The sequence below is a fragment of the Falco naumanni genome, chromosome 19 (assembly GCF_017639655.2).
Source record: "Falco naumanni isolate bFalNau1 chromosome 19, bFalNau1.pat, whole genome shotgun sequence".
Lineage (NCBI taxonomy): Eukaryota > Metazoa > Chordata > Aves > Falconiformes > Falconidae > Falco > Falco naumanni.
Genome location: NC_054072.1, coordinates 2,836,028 through 2,858,695, shown reverse-complemented (window position 1 = coordinate 2,858,695; position 22,668 = coordinate 2,836,028). Strand labels below are relative to the sequence as shown.

The following is a 22,668-nucleotide window of genomic DNA, read 5'->3' as shown; positions in this document are numbered from 1 at the left end:
TTGTGCTAGGTTAGCGATAACATTTCTAGTTCTGAAATTCACTTCATTGCATATTCACATTTACATGAACACTGTTTCATTTTCTTTTGTCAAGAAAGTTTCAGGATTGTGTGCCCAGCCTTCACCTGTGTCAGAGAAGCTTCCCCATCCTAGGACTCTGAAATCAGGGTTTGATGATAGAATGACGAGAAGGTGGGAGTCTAATTTTAGATCACGAATGGCTGCGGTGCCCCATGCCAAGAGGTCTTGGGGCTGTGCATGTTGGCTCTCTGAGACTTGCCCTCAGGAGGGAACGGAGCATGTATCTCACGTATTTGTGCAGCTGGGGTAACCAACAGCTAAACAATGGGTAGTGAAACACAAACAAAGAGATCTTGATGGAGCTAGAGAAAATACCAACGCCTTATGAGAGGGGGAGTAGAAATCCACATTTCCACTTTTTTCTCCCGCTTACTGTTTGAGCTGCTTGCATGCCAGGGAAGATCAGCTTTAAGTCTAAACCTGAGTGTTAGAACATATGTGGGTTTTGGAAAGGCTGGCCATTAGCCAAAGCGACGAGCATTTCTGCATCATGTTTAATACGCTCTTTTGAGAGTATACTGGTTTTAATCAAGCAACAGAGAATAGAAGTAGAATAACAATAATAAATACGGACAATTAATCTGACGATCTAGAAGCAGGAACTTCTAGTATGCTTCTGCGTACTTGTGTTTGCCCAAGAACAGGATTCATGTAGTTTAAATGAATTGATAATCAAGTATCAGTAAAGGAGTTGTTTATTTTTCTCTTCCTCCATCCCTCTTGGAGTCTTTTACGGAGTAACATCTAGTTTAAAAAATAAATGCTATTTTTCCTTCCAGGGATAGAAATACCCAGATATCTCTGTTTACTGGCAGAGAAAGCAAGGAACAGGATCATGTCAAATACTGTAGGTATAGGGAACATCAAAGGAAAATTTATTCTATTCCAGGTAGTGAAGTAAGTGCAAAGATTTTAAAGGCACTGAAAGGGAAAGGGGGGAGGTCAATATGCAGAGTAATTCAGGGTTTAATGTTGTCTAGGATTTTTAAATAGTCTCTAGGGTAGGCCAGTCAAGCATCACTGTTAAACAGCTTGGCCTTTTCCTATTTCTCAGGGGTTCTCTCTACACAGCTACTTTAAGCCAGACCTTGTACTGCAGACCTTGAATGTGTTGCAGTTCACTTAAAGAAAGCAATACATTTTCCTCCCGGATGGCAGCAGTTGCCTGTGGCAGTAATATCGAGACATATTGGCAGGCTTAATTCTAATTAACTGTTTCTTTCATTGGTATCTTGTAATCAGCTTCCCATTTGCCAAGCTGAGAATGTCTAAAGCATAAGCATGTAATTTAGTGATCAGAGTTCTGCTCTTGAAAACCACGTGAGAGTTACTTGGGTCATCTGCACGCACCGGTGCTTCCATGTAGAGAGCGGAGACAAAATAAAGAGAAGCTGGCCGGGCTTGCTGCAATTTTTGTTCTGGTGTTGCTTCTCCGAGGATCAAAGATACAGTTTGAATTCTGAAGAGGAAGGGGAGGAAGGGAAGCAGGGGAATATGTGGAAAATACTTAAGAAGGAATGGAGAACCATGGGAAAAACAGACCCTGCAAACATTGGAAGATGTCTTTGGTCTAACTAGAGAGATTCCCATCGGTCAGGTGGGTTCTTATAACTAAGCACTAGATGAGAATAGAGTTCTACACATGCAAAACTTCATGGCTGAATTCAGGCTAGCATATCAAGCTCAGGACAAAAGATATGCAAACCAGGACCCAGTTTCTTTAGTTTCTCAAAGTGAGGTGTCTTTCAAACTAAGCCTGGTTTACAAAGCTTTTCAGGGCAAGGATTAAAGGAGTTTTAAAATAAAAATAGTTACAAATAAGAATACCGAGAAAGCTCTCCACATTTCAGCAACAGTTACCAGCAGTTTTGACAACTTGAAATGCTTGCAGCTAAATTAAAAGCCAACAAGTGTTGGGAAGTAACAGACAACTGTTTATTTAGAGTTTCCCTTCTCTAATTATGTGATGGACTAAAACTGTCTGTCAGTTCTGGAAACATTTCCATGGGCTCCTCTGGACTAGCATGAGTGGCGTGTGCTCAGTAACTCTGAAACTCCAGCTGCAAGCACTAGTTATAGGAAAAGTGAGAAACCTGAGGCCAAGGCACGCCTATTAGAAGCCTGGACTTTCGCCTTTCCATGCTGCTGTTGGTAGACCATGTTACTGCAGGTTCTCCCCGGTTAAAGTAGGATGATAAGATTGTAAGTTTGATTCCTCCCTTACAAGGGTGTTTACCTCGATACAGAGAATCCGCACTAAAACCCTCAGAATCTCTGCCCTGACCTCCAGTCTCTGTGCTTCTTCGGTGTTCCCAGCCCAGCACCATCACCATCCCAGCACCATCACCTGCTGGTTGCAGGGCGTTTTGCATCAGACACGGGCAGCATCTGCTATGCGGTGTCGCAGGGCGCGAGAGCCGGCCGCACCGCTCAGCACGCAGAGCCTGCGGCTTCTAACGAGGGCCTGACACACGGCAGAGTCCTCCCAAGGAACACGGCAGAGTCCTCCCAAGGAACATGCTCTCCTCAGCCATAACCCCTTCTCACCCGTCTTCACTCGCAGGTGCGCTCCCTGCAACCCGAGGGAGAGAAGTTAAGAAATCTGTTTACAGCAGGGCTAAACGCAGCCACAGCGTGTGCAACGGATGGCAGAGCAGGCTGCCTGGCCACAAATCACACCAGACAATGGTTCTTGGTTGTGAGGCTGCATTTCCTTATATCCCTGGTAAAGCATCTGCTTTGCATTGTTGCGCGGGAGCAAAACAAAGCCTGTACATGTGCACTGATGACTTGGGCCCCTGAAGGTCCCTGGTCCTCAGCAGGGTAAGGAAACAGCCTCAGACAAGGAGCCAAGTGGATTCCAAGCCCGTGTGCCGTGAGCTGTTTGTAAAGCGTGTTACGTTTTAACTGAGAGACAGACTCCATCCCCACCCGGTTTATTTCCAAATAAAAAAATAGGAGCAGAAAGCATTTTCTCAAGGTCTCGGAGGGACTCAACAACACAGCAAGGATTAGAACTAAGGATTTCCTGTCTGATCTGCAAACCACACCTCTCTCCTGTTTACAATGTTAACTTATTCCTTAGCAGAAAAGCCATGTGAATGGAACAATTCATTCTGCTAGTTCAGCCTCCCTTCCTTCCCCTCTCAGTTCATTCCTGGCATTACCTTCAGATCCTTACAAACCTGCTACCAGAAGAACTGTGCGACAAAGCAAAGCAAGCGAAGAATGCTTTTCAGAACAGTTTCAGCTGCAAATACTCAAATAATGTTCACTAAATGAAATGAAGTCTGAAACAAAAAAAAATACCCTAGAATACTGTGCTTTTGTTAATGAAAAACAAAACCAAAAGGTAAATGAACTCATACTTCAAGGAGTAAGTTAATGAATGACTAAAGCAGTTACCTGCACACGTCATTTTTTGCATGCATCACTCAAGCAGTACTAGAGCGATAGTGTTACTACTCAGAGTAAGTTACTACTAATACTTCCACTTGTATGGCTGTGACGAAGTAATGTCTTTGCATGTGCTTCTTTTTTTTTTTTTTTAGAATTCACATTTTCACATTTCCCCCCTGGAATCAAAAGGTTAAAACTCCTTGAAAAATATCAGCTGAATTTCTTATGTCTTCCTATGATTCCAGGGCTTAGGACATCAATCTGTTCACACCCTTTAAACAGCACAAGTTAGCAACACCTAGCTGATTGAAAGTACAAGATTTGTCTAAAGCCTAGGATCAAGAGCAAGAATGCTTGAGTTCAAAGACTACAGTGGCACTTTATTCCAAATTATATATTTAATCATCACTTCCCACAATCCATGGTTTTTAAGGAACATTTCTCCTAGCAAAGTCAGATCACTGATGTGATAAGTTCATACACCCTGCTAGCACCACACAGAGCTAGCAATTAACTTCTTACTGCAAAATGCTGGTAAAATTACAGGCTTCTTCAAAGTACAAAACCATGATTCCAAAGAGCTGATGGTGTTCCTTTGAGATCAGTTGGCTTTTTTTGCATATTTTAGTAGCACTGGCTTCAGTGATACCTGCAAGATAACTACAAGGCTTGAGCTAAGACTTGTATTTACATATCCCTTTCGAAACAAACTCACGCAGGTGTAATTCTTCTAGCTCATCGTGAAGGATAATAGCTTGTTAACTTAATTAATGCATAAAAGTACTTTGCCTTAGTAGGAAACTTAAATAGAAGATGCTAAACACCACTATTAAAAATAACAAGGAAATCTTATAGACGGCAGCGTTTTTAACACACTTGCTTTCAACTTCCTGCTTTTGTTAAAGAAAATGGTTTCATAAAACTCTCAGGCTTCTCTTTTGCTTATTTAGATCACCTGTGCAGGCTTATCAGTAAGGAAAACCAAACCTTTCTGTTCCCTGAGTAACAGTACAACCTTTCCTCAAAAAGAAACACTTCTGTCTATAGGCCTTGAGAGTTTAGAGGTTTAAAAAAAACAAACCAAAACCCACCAACCCCCAGCAAAAACTACGCAAGGTCCTTTGCAGGTCTGTACCTCGGCTCCTCCCCTTCCTGCAATGTGCCTTACAAGGGGGTGACAGCTACACCTGTGAGTTACTCTGCGCTTCTTAGGGATGCAGCATGTCATCAGTTAAGTCTGTGCGTGAAGTATTGGGTTTTTCCCTCTCCCCAAGATATTTTTTTGTTGTAGTTGTTGGCATTTTTTGTTGTCCCTTTCATTGATCTCAGTGTGTTCAAAGAGACTAAGGAATGTCAATTATCCCCGTTCGAAATCCTCATAGGAGAAGGAAATCTAAATGCTTTTAAAAGCGTTCTCTGAGTATGGATTTAGTGGGTTTGGTGTATCGTGGTTTTGTCCCTGGTACAAAGAAACTGTGTTTTCAAGCTGAAGAATGTGGTTTCTCTGTAAAATGGTGAAAACTGGGGCTGGGAAGGACTAAGGCATCTCTTACCCTTAGGCAGGGAGCAGCTCTACTTAGACTATTCCCAGTAGGTGGTTATCTAATCTGCTTTTTAAAATGCCTGGTAGTGGATGTGCTGCAGATATTTTTTTTTTTGGTACTGTAGTTCAGCGTTTAGTCATTCTTCTTAGAATAAAAACACTTTCTGAGTGCCTTGCCTTGTGTTTGTGGTGCTTAGTTTAGCATGACTGTTCTCCTTTTGTCTTTTTTGTTTTTCCTACTGCTAGTAGGTTTCAGAGTTTTAAGTTCTGTGCAAATTATCCTGAGGTGGAAGATTTGAGGTGCCAAGTTATCCTGAACTATGTGCTTTGTTAACTGCAGCTCCTACGTTACAGGAAGGGCTAAATCTAGGTGTTGTGAATCTCCTATCGTCTCCTGTGGTTGCAGTTTTAGTTTCAGCAGGATTGTTAGTCTCCCATAACAGTTCTCTTACATTTTAATTGGACTTCTATTCCTATAGAATAGGAGGGGGGAGGGGGAAAGGAGTACTAAGAAACCTAAAAATAATAACATAATTTTTCTATGCATTTCAAGTTAGCCCTCTTTTCTTATTTTTTTAACCAGAAAAAAATGGGACGCCTCCTACCTTCCCAAACAAGCTCTCCCAGCTAAAAACTGCTTGTTTTCTTCCCTCCAAACAGGTGCTTCCTGTCTACCTCTAAGGCCTTTTTTCTTCTTTTCCAGAAGCCTTGTTTTCCTTGTATCCTTGCATGTATTTTTGCACTTGCTTTAATATAAAACTCTTGCCAAAATTCAGGTGCATGAATCCTGTAAAAATTGTGCTTAAAAAATCCATTTAAACTAATACTTTTCAAATTGTGGTTTTGATCATTGTAATCCAGACCTGCTCTAAGCAAATCAACTTTGGAGCTAGTTTTAAACCTGTCTTGCAAACTACTGCTTTAATGAACATAATGAAATTCTTTCCACGCCTAATTAGTTTTTCTGTTTGCTTGCACCAGGCTAAAGTTAAGAAGAAGAAAAAAAAAAAGCCTTGGTAATTTCTGAAAGAAAATGCTGAGGCTTCCCCTTGTAATAGCAGAGCTTTAATCCAATGAACTTTACACTTCTGAGATGACCCAAGATGTTTGTTGACCAGAATTAGTGAGCTCTCGTTGCACAGGTTTGCTCGGCGATGAGTAGTTTGGGGCACACGGATTCTAATTCTAATGTTCTAATTCTGTTCTAATGACAGAACCATTAGATAGTGCTGTTACGTTCTTCTGTTTGGGAAAAGGCTCTCCAGAAAATCACTGGTGGTTGCAAAGTCACCTGAAAGTTCTGTACCATCCTCTTCTGCTTTTGATCTTCAGCTAAACTGCCTGGTGACCGATCAGGGGAGGATGATGTTTTATGCCATTTCTGAGTATTTTTGCAACAGTACAGATGCTCAGAACTGCTAGAAACTTGATTTTTTCTCTTTCCAAAAATGAACCCCAGTGACTTTGGTGGAACTGTAGTAGTGAAGTAGGGTGCAATAGATGGCTCCGTGTAGCACTGGCGTTTAGGATAGTAAGGCAGAGAACTGGAAATGCTTAAGTCCCTGCTTAAACCCTGGTTTTAGCTGAAAATCTTTGGCAACTGGCAGATGGGGCTTTACAGGTGGGACCGGTTAAAACAAACTTGGCAGCTGAGGAAAGCCTGACTGTCACACAAAGCAGATGCAGGTTCTGCACGCGTGCAGAAAGCTCTCTGGCGTGGCGGCTGGCACGCTGCAAACGGTGTTAGGGCCCTACCCGCCGGAGCGAGGTCAGTGTTAGTGTGACGGGAGGGGGTTGGATGGGCTGGGACTGGCAGTGTCTGCAGTTTGCCTGAAACTCATTGCAGAGTCAGGGTCTGCCTGACCACCTGCTAAGCATCAACTCTCACGTGGCAGCCTCGCGATGTGACTCAGCGCTGTTTTGATAATGTTGTTAATTAGGTGGCTATATAAGCAGAGACAATTATGTGAAATTAAGAAGGGGGAAACACGGGGTGAGTATTAGCAAACATTTTCTAGGAGCAAAGGCTGTGAAACGCGCTGCCAAAAAGCTATGGAAGCCTCTTGCTGAGACACTTCAAGCTAGACAGAATGAAGTACGGAGGAGAATGCTGTAGGGAATTACATTGCCCTCATGTTAACCTGCATGTGACCTCAGATGGCTCAGCTATTACTAAATTCCAGCGATAATTTTGGTGACAATTACTCCCTTTATTTCTGAACTGAATTGTTGTAATTCATTACAGGCTTGTCTAACGGGTCAAATTACTGGGAAACTAAAGCAGATACAGCATGACTAGCTGATGGATTTCTTCTTTGGGGCCTTAGTTGTTTGACCGGTGATTTGACATTAATATATGTACTTTTGTTGGCTGCCAGTCACATTTTACATTTTGATTTTGAAGCTCTAACTTCTACAGCTCCCGCTTTACACTGCTGTGGGCTGACCACTCCGTGTATAGTTCACTGGCCTTTAACAAATACAACCAGACCTGTTTTCTGTGTCCCTGTATGTCCCTCCTGGTATTTAGTCTGAGCTGAAGGGGTTGGCCTGTAGAGTAAGAATTAGTAATTAAAGCATGATCAGAATAGATAAATGTTCGTTAAAGCTTTGTGCTGTTGGTGGTTGTGTATAGATTTCATAGGATACAGTGACTGTCTCCCCAGAGCACCTGAACAAATGCTTAAACTCCAGTGAAATCAAAGGGGCAGAAGTACGTGATTACAGACTTGGAGTCAGAGCTGCGAAATGCACTCTTGCTAATTTGCACTAACCATTCGTACTGGTGTGAACACTTGTGTTGTCTGAATTAACAAGCAAGTGAACACCCAAGCAAACCTTGTGATTCCCAAGATGTCTTACTAATTGCCCCGGCTGTGATCTAATGCTATTTATTTATTATACTTTATTATATTCTGTAGCTCAGTTAGTTCAAAACAAAAACCTGAAATGTTGGAATTATGATCCATCCTTCTGGCACCATGATATTAAGTCTTTTCTAAGAGGGATTTTGTTTTAATTATAAGGTATGTGCTAAGCTTCATTAATTTATATTACAGAGCTAATTGCAGGTCTTTTTGCCCCTCCCCCCCCTATTTTTTTTAGCAACAGAAGTTCCTGAAACAATGCTTGTTCTACTATGAGGGCCAAATTCTGCAGTAATGGTACAGAAAGCGATGGATGAATTGGACTTTATTTGCACAGTTTCCTGCTGAATGCCTGCAGGATGGTTCATTTAGGGTTGAAAAAGGATGGCTTTTAAGGAACCCTGAAAAAAGAGGGATGCCAGCTTTCATTCTGAATTTGGTGGTGACTAAACGCAGCCACAGATTTGTAGAATTGAGTGAATTTGTTCTTGAGCTCTGGGAAACACGGACCTGGGTGTTAAGAGAAGGGCCTTAATGCTACAGCGACCCAAAAAGAGCCAGTCTTGCTTGTGACTGTTTTCAAACTTGCAGTGTGTTTGTTTTTAGATTTTTGGATTGCTCTCAAAATGGACTAAGCCAAACACTTGGTTCCAGGTAGTCGCAGGCTTAGGTGAGTCGCAGTTCTTTCAAATGCCCTGTATAATATTGAGTGCTCTTTCAAACATGATTGTTGTTTCCAAGATCGATTTGCATGCACAATGTTTATCTGGGATGTAGGGATAAATCTGCTTTTGTCCAAAGTAGCCTATAATCTGGGCCAGTGGTGGGTTTCTGGTGTTTACTCACAAACACGGGGAGCCTGACTGCGTTGGCGTGTTTAGAGGTGTTCAGTTCCCACAGGTCTGTGTTTTGAGCCGCACTCTGCTCGGAATTCAACGGCCTTTCTTGTAAGGAAAGCAGCTGCTTAAGCGTTTGGAACCGTAAACGTGAAGTTGAAGTTGGCGTGCGTGATGGCTGAGGAGGCCTGTCACGGGGCACTGGGTGAGTTCGGCGGTGCTGGGTTTGCAGGATGAGCTCATGAATCCCCAGGTGAAATCTGGATGAACGAGCTCAGCCCCGCCGGGGAGGAACGACGGCGTTTGCACAAACACCTGCGCAGGGAGACTGATGACTTTCCCAAGAGCCGAAATAGATTGTGCTGAACCCATTATCCCAGTCCCGGACGCTAACCACAGCCCAGCCTTTAGTGGGACCGGCGAGCTAGAGCGGAGCCTTCACCCCCGTGCACCAGCGGTGGCCGGGAGCCGGTGGCCGGGCCCCGCAGCGCCCGCGGGGGGTGGACGGAGGACAAACACGAGGGGGGGCGGTGAGCGCGACGGCGGCAGGGACCCAGCCTGCCCGGTGCGGGGGTGGCAGCGGGGAAGGGCCAGGCCGGGGCGCCCGGTGCCCTCCCGCCGGTGCGCGGTGCCCGGTGCGGGGTGCCCGGTGCCCTCCCCGCGACGCCCTGTGCCCTCCCCGCAGCGCCCCTGGCCCGGCCCTCGGGGGGCGGCCCGGCCCCGCGGCCCCGCCCTCCCCGGAGCGCCGCCCCGCCCGCCCCCCCGCCGGGTGACGTCACCCCCAGCTCGGCCGGCGCCATTTTGAAAGTGGAGCGTTGTGGGGGGGGGCCGGAGCGAGGCGCGGAGCGGGGGCAGCCCCAGCAGCGGAGCCGGCCGCACCCCCGCCGCCATCCGCCGCCATCCGCCCCCCGCCGCCGCCCCCCGCCCGGCACCGGCGGCCCCGCCGCGCAGCGCCCGGACCGCCCGACCCGCCGCGGCCGCTATCGCCAGCCCAACATGGCAGGTAAGGGGAGGCTGCCCCGCGGGGCACCGGCCCCTGCCGCCGGGCGGGGGGCGCGGGTGGGGCCGGCGGCGGGCGGGCAGCGCCGCCCCCTCCGTCCCCGCTGTCCCCGGCGCCGGGGGCTGCCCCCCGCCCGGCGCGCTGCCCACCCGCCGCGCTCGCTGCCCCGGCCCCGCCGGCCCGCCCCGCCTCACGCCTCGCGAATCCAGCAGCGCGGCGATGATTTTCCTCCCCCCTCCGGGGAAATCCAGCCCCCCCCCTCCCGCCCCCCTCCTGCCTTCCCCCCCTCACCGGGGGGGAGGGGGAAACCGGGAGGTGGAGGGGCTTCGGTGGGGGAAGGGGGCCGTTCGGAAGTTCGGCGGGCGGGGGGCCCCTGCGGGCTCCCCCGAGCCCTGTCCCCGCTCCCGGCGGCGTTTGGGCTCCGGTGGAGCGAGGGCAGCGCTGCTGGGCGCCGCTCCGGGCTGCGGCCGTGCCCGTGCCGAGGGGACAGGCGCACCCTCCCGCGGGGCGCAGCCCGCCAGCGGCTGCCGGGAGAGGCACGGCGGGCGCGGGGGGACCGCATCGTGCGGGGCTTCCCGGCGCGTCCTGCTCGTGCTCCCCGCGCCCCGTCTGGCATCCCGGAGTGCCGCCGGTGGGCTGGCAGCGGGCACGCATAAGGTGTCTCTTCCTCCTGACTTTCCCTTGCCGCTTCCTCATTTGGCGATCTAGGCACCCCCCTCCTTTGCAAATGAATTGTCTTTTCAGCGCTTTGCGTTTGGAGGAGCGAGCGTCGGAGGCTGCCTTAGGTTTGTGCTTTGCCTTTTCCCCCTACACCATATGCCCAGGCTCCACCCTCCGCTTTTTGTTTTAGTCGGGGGCGGAGGGGAGACTGTTAACTTGCTTCAAGTAGGTTGTCTGAAAAACAGAATTTTAGCCATGAGTAGAAAGAGCAGCACCTTATCTTACAGGCTGTCCCCTTGGAATGCTTCCATGGTGCCAGCTGCTAAATGACAAATGAAGAGGCTGGAGAGAGGAAGGAAGAGGGGTTGTGCAGGTTTTGGGAAGCGGCAGAGATGTGTGCGCAAACCTTTCCAAAATGCAGAAAGAAAGCATTCTGACGTTTCTTGCATAGATGGAGGGTTGTGCTTGCCTTTGCCTGCCTTTGCCTTGTCGGGTTCCGTAGCTTGGCTGTCTGTAATCCTTCAGAAGAGAAATGAAGGCAGGCAAAAAATGCAGGCTGGACTCTGGTTGTATTCCAGCACTTCCCTTAACGTTCTAAGGCACATGGTCTTTTTTGGAAAGATTATTTGGCTCTTCTGATTTCCTAGTCTTTGATTTCCCCTCCCGCCTTAACTTAGCATAGAAGAGGGAAGAAGTAATTTCTGTATCCTTTGTTACCCCAAAAGCCATAACAGAGCTCTGGATTAATGTGTAAATGCCATCTGTTGCTCAGCCTGTTTGAGTTGTGTTGAGGAAAAGTTCCATTTTGACAGTGGCTTTCAAAGAAGAAAAAAAAAAAAAAAAAAAGGAGGCGGCAAGCCCATTTCAGCCTCTTCCTGTATGTACTCAGCCCTGCAGTGATTTGCTCAGAATGAAATGCAAAAGAAATGGGTGGTGATTTTTTTTGTGTGTTTTGGTGGCAGGGTTCAAATGAATCACTGCCTTCCGCCGAGGCAGTAATGTTCCTGAAGTTTTCTCTCCGATCCGTTTTCTATGGTAGTAGAACTTGTTCACATCAGATTGCTTGTTTGCTTTACCGCTTGGATTTGCTGCTTTTTTTTTTTTTTTTTTTTTTTAAGGCTGATAATTGCTTTCATTGCTTCTGTGAAGAGACTCTAAAACTGTGGTAAAATTCTTTTCTTTAGCCTTTAGTATGTAGGTGCAGTTCGGCGTCTTTGCGGAGGAAGGAAATGAGTAGCAGGCTTGGTTTATGTCGAATGAAAGATTGAAATTTTCCGAAAATGTACAGCTTTTTCTGACGGTTACTGTTGAAGTTTGTGTGTGTGTGTGTTTGTAGAGGGTTCTGACTTCTGAAGTCAGAAGAAGCATCTTGTGAAAAAAGACGTTCATGCACTCTCGTTTCAGATGCACCGTTAAAGTTGGCACTGGCGACGTTACTTGCTCCAGCGAGCTTTTGGCGATGGGGGGTTTTATCGCTGCTACTGCTTGTGCTTACGCTGTTTTTGACAAACCTTGCATTGAACGCTGGCAGCCCACTAACGACGAAAACAATATCTGTAAAGGAAAAAGGTGGGGAGGGGCAATTTGTAATTGTGCCGACAGCACTGCTGAGGAAGTAGGCGTGTACGGTGTGGTCTGAAATTTTCAATTGGGAACTGTTGTGTGCTCTTTGTGTTGCGGTGGGGGGTCTCATTTTTTTGATGGTGTTTTTCAGGAGCTGGAGGAGGAAATGACATTCAGTGGTGTTTTTCTCAGGTGAAAGGCGCTGTGGATGATGATGTAGCAGAAGGTAAGCGCACTATTTTTTACTGAATGTTTTCTGACTACTTAGCTGCTCCTTTGGGAGGGAGATGTGAATGCAGTCTTACTAAAACAAATAGCTCGGTGTTGCCGTATACAACTTGAGGAAAATCAAATAGACATTTAATGCACATTCAGGTGCCCAGATTCAGGATTAAATTATGGTTCGAAAGTACTGTTCAGCACGCTTTTAAGAAGGGCTGAATTCAGGCTTCTTAAATATTTTGCTGGAATTTGTTTTCCAAGATGGTTGAGATTGTCCTGTCACTCACTCAGCTTTTGATTTGTGTTTTTTCCTAATCTGCGAAATGGGGAATGTGATACTTGCATTCCATAGGGAGGTGTTGTGAGAATTAATTAATGTTTGTACTCTTTGAAGATCTAAGTACTAGATAAAGATCAAGTAATTTTCCCAATCTTTTCAGCTTCTGTGAAGCAGAAGAGGAAAAAATCTGAATATTTCCGCATGCTTACTTAGGAAGTAAAGAGGGGTTTGTGTTTGGAGTCATACTGGTACTTGCCTAAAACTTTTTGAAGGTGGCAGTGACAAATGTCATCTTACGCTAAAATGGCTGCCTCTGACTGTGACTGCAAAAAATATACTTGCTATTTTTCTTCCCTTGGATCGGGGACCATTAGGGGAATGGCGCTCTCTCTGTGCTGCTGGTGGCAGCTGTGGTGGAGAGCAGAATTTCTGCTTTTTTGAGGGAAGTCCCACTGACTTAAAAATGTCTTTGGCCGTAAAGTCCTGTTTGCACAACACAGCCTGTAAGTTTATGAGTTAAGGCTTTTATTTTGCAAAGCAGTTGGCCTTGTCACTTATCTATTTCCTAGGGTTTTTTCTTTATTTAAAAAATGTATTGAATGCTCTGTCTCACAAGTGAGATTAATGTTGTATCTAGAAAAGTGGCAACTACAGTTTCCATTATTTTCCCCATTTGATGTGTGGTTCATATTAACTTCCAAAGGCCAAAAAATCAGTATAAAACATAAGTGACTTGTTTTTATTTATTAGCTGTGGCATGTGGCAAACGATGCACTTTCAAAGACTCCTGTCATTTACAAGCTGAAAGATGGCTTTTGGAAACAAGAAAGCTGTAACATTTTTTTTAAGTTTTAATTTTAAATTCTGCAGGAACTGTATTTTAAAGCTTGAACTCAAAACTACTGCTAAATGCAATATAATTTTTTTCCCTGGCAGAATTTAAATTCTGTAACCTTTATTTTAAATTATATAGCAAACTCAATCTTTAATGAAGTACCAGTATTGGAGAAGCTGTGGCTGTATGGCAGGTGCTTGCAAATAATTCTTCATTAAAATAGACATGTTGGCACGCACGTAATAACAACGAACTTTTTATATATATGTATGTATGGTAAAGTGGCTTTTACAGGGATCTTGAAATGCTGAAGTCGGGAAATAGTCCGTCCTTAACTTCCTTAGCTGTTCTGCAGCGTTGTACTTCACGTTACGAAAGATGACTCGCTAGCCTTATGCTTCCTGACAGGTTAGCAGCTGTGCTGTGTATTGCTGGAGTCAGAGTGGGTGGAGTTCAGGGAAGCCTTCACTGTAAGTGAATTAAATAGCTTCTGTTTCAGCAAGCGAGTCAGGATGGTTTCCAAAAAATTGTAAGAATGTCTGTTCTTGCTTTTGTGGAAGATGTAGCTGCCTGATCTTCATGACCCAAAGAGCAAAGAGAAGTTTCGTTTTGTTGTCAGTAGTTGACGTAGTCTTGAGGTGCCAACCCCAGAGCTTTGATACACTGCATGACATCCTGAAATTTAAATGCCTAGATCCTGGATAGAGGTCCCAAGGTTGGTATTATACTTGATTTTAATGAATTTGTTGAGCTGCAATCCTCTCTTCTTCCTGGGCATTCAGCTTCCCACAATTCACGCTGGAAATGGTTGAAAGCCAGCTGCCTAATCAAAGTGCGAGTTTAGTTTCCATGCAATCCTTCAAGTTCTCGTTACGCTTCGCAATGTCTCCCTGCGCTGCTGTCGGAAGGGTTAATAATCTATCAAGCTGGCCACATTTTTCTTGTTATTAGCTATACTTCTGGCTTTAAGGTTCTCTTCAATGAAAGGGAACCTTGTGTGGTGTTTGCAGAAATTGCAACAGCAGCTTTGCATGCTTGGTCCTCCTTCAGAATAGCCGAGGACAAGTTGACAGTGGCTCTGAATGCAGCCTGACGACCTTTTTTCCCCTCCCTGCCTTTCTGTCTGCTTTCTTGTGGCAGGCACCATCAAAAAAAATGCTGGTGAAAGCTGAAGAAAGTCTTGCAGGCTGAAACTTAAATGATTGTTTAACCCCTGTGGTCTGCAAGCTGACAAGCACGGAATCTAATCGTGTCTGTGCCTGAGGACAGTACCAATTTGTGTACAGTAGCACCTAGGGTATGGATTCTTGGTTTGTGAATGGCTTTAGAGCTCAAATTTTAAAAACTAACTTCTGCTGTGGAATGCTGAAACTTCAGTACAAACAAAGTGAAGAAAACAAACCTGAAATAAATGGAAGGTTTCGCTTTCTGTTCCTGTTCGTAACACAGTGTTGCAATATTTATATTGGAAAGCTATCTTAAGCTAAGTTAATAGAGGTTTTAACCAAGAAAACTGCATCTATTTAATTGCATTAATTGGTAGAATGCAAAACTAGTGGTCTCTTTACAGTGTTGCCTGTGAAACAGGCCAATGGAGAGTAACATTCTTAACACAGTAATAGTGGCAGCACCTTGAAACAGCTTGCTAAGAACCGTAGTACAGAGCTTCCAGTGTATTTGAGGTCAGGTCTGACCTCACAACCTTCACATCCTATGTATAACCTGTAATTCTTTAGATGCTTTGGCTAGAATGGCTGTCTATTACAAAGTCAATATTTGGTGGCTTTGATGGCTGAAACATGAACTCTGATACATACAGTTTTTAATTTTCTGGCTTTCTAAGCCCTGCGTGATAGATGGATGTGACAACGTTTCTTTCAGAGCTAATGAGGGTGAAAGGGAAAGGAGAAGGAAAGCTGTTAGTAAAGCTTGAGGGAAGAAGATGGCAATGAGTTTGTATCTGGGGCCTGCCTGTGTCGTTCTGCTGTAGCAAAGCTTTTCTAACTTGGGTATGGGTGTGTGAGGAGCAGAGAGCTAGCCTCTCTTCTCTTGGTACGTACAGAATTTATCCTTAGTTGTAAGCTGTGGCCTGGGCCTATCAGATCACAAAGTTAAGCAATGGAAATCAGGTTATAAATTGATATCTGAGCATCGGTTTCATTATAATTTGGGTCCTTAATTTTAACTGATGGCAAAAGATTGCCTTTTTGTGATTTAGCAATCCATTGTGTAAGGGCAAGGCTGTTGTGGCTTGTGCTGCCTCTGTTTCCGAAATAGGTGATTATTTGCTCAACAGAAGCTTGACTCCCTTCTTAATTTCATATTAGTTTTTCTGGAGCCCAGTCCTACAACCTGTGTTCAGCCTGTTCTGTGGACTCTGGAGAATCCAGAGCCAGGACATTAGCTTTAGACAGGACTTCTCCGGTGGAGAACAGTCAGTGTTTTTGATGAGTTCAATGATCGGGTTATCAAAAGCATCGGTAATGTGTGGGGTTTTTGTTTTTTTCTTTTGTGCCATCACTGTTTTGATGCAAATAAGACTTAACTGTCCAGAGATACTCGAGAGCAGACATTAGCATGTGGAAGTTTCCTTTTTGGGAAATGGTTAAAGAAAAGGATTGCAAAGATTTTCTGCAGCAGTTTTGTTGTTTTGGGACTTGTTTTTAGTCTTCTGCTGTTACCTTTTTCCAATATGTGGCATAATGGCAACTCCAGTTGGAAACCACTAAGAATTGTGAGTTTAAACTGTCTCTGAAAACTAGACACTTGCTTAATGGAATGAGTTCGTACTTCAGAACAAATTAAGTCAAATTTGTTTAATTACTTGGCAGAAGGAAAAGAGTCAAGCTTCTGTATCTAAATGTTCTTTCAAGTGTAATCCAAAGATATGTAAAAGTCTGATAGTCTGGGTCAGAGGCTGGGAGCCAGAACTTAAGTCGTGTGTTTAACTACTTCATGCCCAAATGTCTCTGAAGGAATTACTTCGATACCTGCTGTGGGTGCCGATTACTGACTTAATTTTAAAGTCTGAGGCTTAGCCATTCTGTCCTGCTTGGTTAATAATCTACGACTTGTTTTGTTTCCTCTTTTAATAGCCAAAACATTGCTGTAGTCTGTTTCAGTTTGTGCAGATGACGAAGAGATGAAGTCTCTTAGGTTTCTATCCCTAGCCAGCTCGTGTGTGGTCAGTGATACAAACAAGATTTGACTTTCCCTTGTCCAGGAATGCTTTCTGTATTTGATTCTAGGTACTTTGTATCTTTCAAGTGTAGCTTCATGTTTATTTTTGGCAGACTTCAAAATTGCAGAGCAGCTATGGGAACTGCTTGTTGTTGCTTCAGTAATGCTAGTTTGTCTTCAGTGCACAAAAATAGTTACCCCAGAGTAAGGAAAAATTAGAGCCAGGAATGAGGACTGCTGTAAAAAGCAGTTTACCACGATCTGGAGTTCACCATCTTGCCTTCCCTGAAGGAAAGCTTTCTCTTTGTCGCGTACCATGTGTGTGTAACAGTGGATTACAGCTGCTGAGCCTCCTTCACAAGGTGGGTCAGCTCTGTTGTACCGGACCGCTGTTCCTGGTGGTCCATCCAGATCTGTAGGTTTACCAACAGCTGAGTAATAGGGGCCTACACCTCGCAGGTGGAGGGGATGTTGCTGGCATCAGAGGGGAGGAAGGGCTTCTACTGAGCTGTGTTTGTGGGTAGGAGGCACACAGAAAAGGAGTGCTGGCGGTATTATTAAAGTCACTGATGGGCTTTTTAAATTGGGAATTGATGGAATAGGAGGGGAGGAAAAATGGTCAGAGAAAAGTAGCAAAGGTGTGAGACGTTGCAACAACAATGCTGAAGAAAGATTGGGGTGTAGTTTTGTGGGAGGGAGCTTAATTGGGGTTATTGAGGGCTGTGGCTACGTTCTGTGTGCTTGTAAGGGAATGTCAGTTAGAAGGAGCAGGGACTAGCAGTAGGTTTGGGGTGTTTTTTTTTGGTGTGTGTATGTGTGTGTTGAAATAACGCTGTAGACAAACACGATGACCCAAGGTTATAGTCCTATTCTGTATTCCAGAGTCTGCTTCTGTATTTCAGCTCTTTTATCTTCAGCTGTTTGCAGAATAGCGGTCTGTGTCTAGAGAGAGAAATAGGCTACTGTGTTCTAGGAACTGCTGGTCTAGATTGACTAAAGTGTGCATTCAAAGTGTGAAGTCCCCCAAAACAAAGGGCGTTTAGCAAACTGCTAAAGAGCAAGTGGCTGCTCAGCTCCCCAGGAGTGATTCAGTGCGCTCTCGACGTGGGTTTGGTAGCTAGGGCACTTCAGCTTGTCAGTCGTGCTGACCGGTGCTCTGTTCTCTCCGTGATGCTTTGCTGTTCTGGGGTCCTTTTTGGCTGAGATTAAAAATCAGTTTGGAAAAAGGAGTGAGACTTTTGTGTCATAAATACGGCAGTTAGGGTGATGAAGCCATCAGACCCCAACAGTACAAATGAGTGCCACTTGGCTATCGGTGGCCATCCTGGTGGGCTACAGCTCTTGATCAGCTTTGTGAAACTGCACAGCTTTTAAAGGTGCTGCCTAAATGATTCTGGTTTGGGTATTTCTACCCTAGAAATGGGTTTCTGTGGTACTTGGAGCTTCCTAGAAAGTGTTTTGGAAGAACTAAAATGAAGAATAGAACGCCTTAGTGGCTGCAGTGCTGAAGTAAGCGTTAAGAGCTGGGTGTTCCTAGCTGTACTGTCTGTTTGTCTCTTTCTTTTTTCCCCCTCCCTTCTTTCTGTTCTCTTCTGACTTGCCTATTTAGGCCATGGCTACATGTTTGGCAGCGTTTCTGCTTAAAGAGGCGCTACTTCCCACTTTGCTGGCACAAGTGTTCGTGTTACTGGACAATGAACTTGTTTGGGAAGCTGATCCAGCTGAAAAATACTTAAATTTGTGGTTTCGACCGGATTATTTTTCAGCTGAATTGAACCCTGCTCTGATTCTCGGTGCTGTGTGTGTGCTTGTGCCAGCGTGGTGTGGAGAGTGATCGAGTGGCTGAAGGAAACACGAACTCTGGAAGACGGTCAGTCTCTTGATAGGACTTTATGTACAGACAACTCAAGACCCTGATCTTTAAGTGCTGTGCTACTACAAATGATAAAATCAACTGATAAAAAGGACTTAAAACTTTCGTTGTTCAATATATATACTTTGAACGCGAGATATCTGAAGGCCAGCAATAGAATATCTCTAGTACCAATACCATAACAGTAATCTTAGGAGACTGAACTAAAATACTGGCCAAATAAAATAGCTGCAACTTTGGTTTGGTGCAGTAATGCTTGACAGAGATCCTGCAGCACTGGTGATCTTTTAAATATAAAGACTGAAGTTGGTTCAAGTCTGTGCTGCTATTGAAAACAAATGGCCTGTAGATTTTTACTGGGTTACGCTGCAGTGGAATCGGATCTCTGAACTGAAGGGTGTGTGGATGTGCAAACGTGGAGCTGTAAAGAAGGGGCGATGAAAACGTGTGCCTGAGAGCAAGTGGAGAATGCAGCACTACCTCATATGGTAGCAGCATGGATTTAGGTGCGTAAAAGCCAGTTGTCAAACTGCTGTGCAGTGTGACAGTTAATAGTTTTGGGTTGATTTTGGGTTTGTTTTGAAACTAGGTATGATGTACACATGTGCAAACACACATGCAGGGGCACACACAGTGTTGTCACCATGTTGTAATCTTTTTGACATATCTTTGCAGCAAAACTAGTACACATGGGATATGTTTTCTTCCTTCCGTGTCTACGCAAGCAGTATGTGGAAATGAGATTTGTTTAGCATCGTTACTAGCTCTGTTATTAGAAGAGCTGTTAGTATCAGTACAGTTTAGCTTCTTGGAAGTTCTTGTAGAAGAGAATGCCACGTAAATGGGAGATGGATTACTTAACTCTTTGCTTCACTGTAAAGCATTTAAAAAAGATAATTTGACAAATAGTAATCTTCTTTTATCATGTTTTATCACTCTTAATATGATTTGAAAAACCGGATCCCTTGTTTGGGGTTTTGACTTGACCTAAACTGATGTATTGTATCGTGTTTAAATGCTGCACAATTAGGCTTTCTTTGTTTCAGATGCTGTTTAAGTGTGTGTGCAACTAAATCTGTGAGGTACTGGACCTCTTGCAGTAAAAACATCGATTACTGATGGTACCAAGTTAAGGCTCCCATTGGTTCTTTCCTCTTAAGAAACACTGTGCTCCCAAAGCAATTTTGTTAGTGTAAGATGCTTTTATAACTGCCTTAAGGTACTTTCCAGACTTTCTCTCTTATTTGCAGTTCTCTATAATATGCAGTACCATAACTATGTCTACATTATTTTTAGTATGGAGCAAAAAGTTTTGCAGTCAGTCGGTGATCAGTAGTCATGTGAAACTGAGGTTTACCCTTTTAAAGAAACAGTTGAAATTAAAATCATTGAAATGGGTGAAAAGTCCTGGCATAGGGTAGGCACTTGTGCATAGAGAGAACAGTTACCCTGTTTCTATGAAAATAAAATACAGGAAGTATTTTATATATTTGAAACAAAGTAAGTTTTAAATATTTTTTTAAATTATATATTTAAAATAAAATACAGGAAGTACAGGAAGATACTTGATCCTAACCAATTTAGAATAATCTCTTCCAAGAAGCAGTGGTAGGTCTTACAGTCAAAATAACTACATCCGCACAGTTTTCTAGATTTTCAACTTTAGTGGAATGTATGTGACTCTAGCTTGGTGATACTGCTTTCTAGCTCAGTTATGTTTTTACAGCACGCACTAGTTAAATGCCGCTTTCAGTTAACATTTTCAATGTTTAAATGCCGTACAGTATGGATACTTCGTGTGTGTGTGTGCACTTGTTAAAGATTTTATATACAGGACTTTATGGAACATACTGTTGCTTGCTTACGGGCTTGCCAAGCAGGACTGCTTTAGGGCATGGCTCTGGGCAGCAGGCAGTGTTACACGATAGTGGTCTTGCCTTGTTCTTTTCTCCGACTGGAAGGTCTATCGTTGTTACATTTGTCTTTAAAACGAAGATGCTGGCTAATGAGACATCAGGTACTGTCGCTGTGAGTTGTTAAAATTACTGAAAATAATTATTTGAGGCTTCTGTGCATGACTCTGTTTCTGTTACAGAAACAGAAATGGCTGTAAGCTTCTCTTCTCCTGACTTACCACGCTTTTGTTAAGCACTGGAGGAGAAATTATTAATTTGGTCAGCTGTTCTTTATAAAAATGTATTTTCCTCGTAGCGATCCACAAGTGATAGCACCATTAAGAAAACCAGCATATTTAGGTCACATGTTAAACCCCTTAGGCAGTTATGCTTGCATCTAATTTTGGAAGAAAATTTTAGGGTCAGGAAAAGAGGGTTTTAAAAGAGTTGTATTGTAAGAAAGATATTGATTTCCCAGGTATATAGAATGCATTTTGTGTGGAAATGTTTCTCTTTGCATTTTCAATTGCAGTTCTTAAGTTAATGCTCTGGGAATAATGTGATCTCCAAACATACACAGTTGGCACTCTATGTTGAGAACTTGAGAAAAGATAATTGCATATATTGAGGAACAGTTAAGGTAATTGAGACTTCAGGATATAGCTGCTTATTTAAAATTTGAATAATGTCTAATATATTCATGTCTGTTAAATGGTAGTAGCTGTATTTTCCTTTTTCCCTGGTGAATATAAAAAGTATTCCAGGGACCGTTCTTTGCTTCTTAAAAGTAGTGATTTCAGCTGGCCTTTCTCCCGTTAGTAGAAGGTTAGAAGATGATTTGCAGAATTTACAACCTGTATGTGTTTGTGTATAGTGCTTATAAATGTAGTCTGAAGAACTTAACTTTTCAAATAACTTAAAATATTAAACTAGTCCAGCAAACAAGAACTACATACTGAAATAAATCTTCAGCTTCAGCTCTCACAAATATATAATGATTCTCAAAGACACTTCTTTCAGAGTTCCTGGACTTTTTTCTAATGGAGTTACATAACAAAAACTTCACTTCTTAGGTACTGTTCTTGGTGCATTGTGTAAGGAGTCATTTATAGAAATAACGGAGGTGATTTGGAGAAAAAAAAAAAAAAAATCTTGGATTGTCTTTCAACAGTTGCCCTGTTCAGCTTGTGTGGGGGTGAGGTGTGGCCTTGGTATGGAAGGAGGAATTGGAATTCAAATTGCATCCTGACATGCCTGTAGGTTCATTGTCGCTTCAAGTAGCTGCTGCTCCTGAAAGAGATGGGCCTTCCTTGTACCTTCAGCAGCTGCTGCTTTGAGCTGACACTTTGGGAAACTGACCTGAATGAAAATTACATGTCTTGGATTATTTGCTGTCAGGTTAGTTTTATCCTGACTTAGCTTCCTCAGACTGGTTTGTCAAACTGTAACAAATGTTTGTGCCGGAATAGGTAATGGTGCTACAGGAATGGGACAAGAGATGTGAGAGGTGAATGGATGAATTGCTTCTCTTGGAGACACAATAGTGGTTTTAAGGTAACATGTGAAACTGGCATTGTCAACAACTTGCTCAGCCTTTTTCCCGGCCTTTTTCATGCTTACAGTTGATATGTGCTTGCTCATAGACTGCCTTTCATATGGGAAATTGTGATATGAATTGAGGGAAATTGTGATGTGAATTGAGATTCATATTTGAGGACATCTATTCTGAAAGATCAATATGAAGGAACAGCAATTGAAGTTGAAGGCCACAATTTTTTCCATTGTATAGTCTAGCAGTGAGAAAATAAATGGCACTGCTTTCTAGAGATAATAGTGAAACATGCGTAAACTGTTCTAGTGGAATGCAGGAATGGCTTTTTGACCAACATATTAAAACTTTCTGTACAGTCCTTCTGCCATTTCTTAGTCTGTTCTTAGCTCAGCTTTATGTTGTTTGTTTTGGTTGTGCTTGCTTTCTTCTTGTTTTCAAGAAATACGCAGGATCTTTCATTTTACTGCAGACCCTTTGGGAAGTGATAACCCACTCTTGAAGTGGCGGGGACTGGTTACATAGAGTCCTGTTACGGAGGCAGAGCACATGCTGTGCTTAACCTAGTGATTTTGTCTCTATTATTTAGGTGCCTCAGAGGAAAGAGCAGTAGGAAGACATAGAGCATTTAAAACTTAAAAAACAAACAAACAAAAAACAAAAAACCCAAAACACTTGGAGATTCTGCACATCAGGTTGTCGGCTCCTTGGAGCTTGTGGATTCTGTTCCCTGATTTGACTTGAAGAAGCTCATGCCGAACCTGGGAATAACAGACGTCTGCTTGTTTCTGAGCATTCTCATCTTTCCGCTGTTTCTGAAGATCAGGGAAGTGTGTTCTAAATTGTTACCTAGAACTGTGCTACTAGGTCATCTGTTCTGCTGCT

General features: G+C 43.8%; 1 protein-coding gene across 3 annotated transcripts in view; it reads left to right on the top strand.

The window, feature by feature from the left end:
• The first annotated feature begins 9,513 nt into the window (after window positions 1-9,513).
• PPP2R2A (protein phosphatase 2 regulatory subunit Balpha) overlaps window positions 9,514-22,668 on the top strand; it is a 39,895-nt gene continuing 26,740 nt past the window's right edge. The window contains exons 1-2 of one of the 3 annotated variants that reach the window (XM_040618247.1): window positions 9,514-9,729; window positions 12,101-12,175. In XM_040618247.1, the coding sequence (XP_040474181.1) occupies window positions 9,723-9,729; window positions 12,101-12,175 (82 nt within the window). In that variant the 5' untranslated portion in view covers window positions 9,514-9,722. Of the gene's footprint in view, window positions 9,730-10,438; window positions 10,512-11,297; window positions 11,422-12,100; window positions 12,176-22,668 lie in introns of those variants that run through there. The other 2 variants (XM_040618246.1, XM_040618245.1) reach the window with 2 other exon arrangements.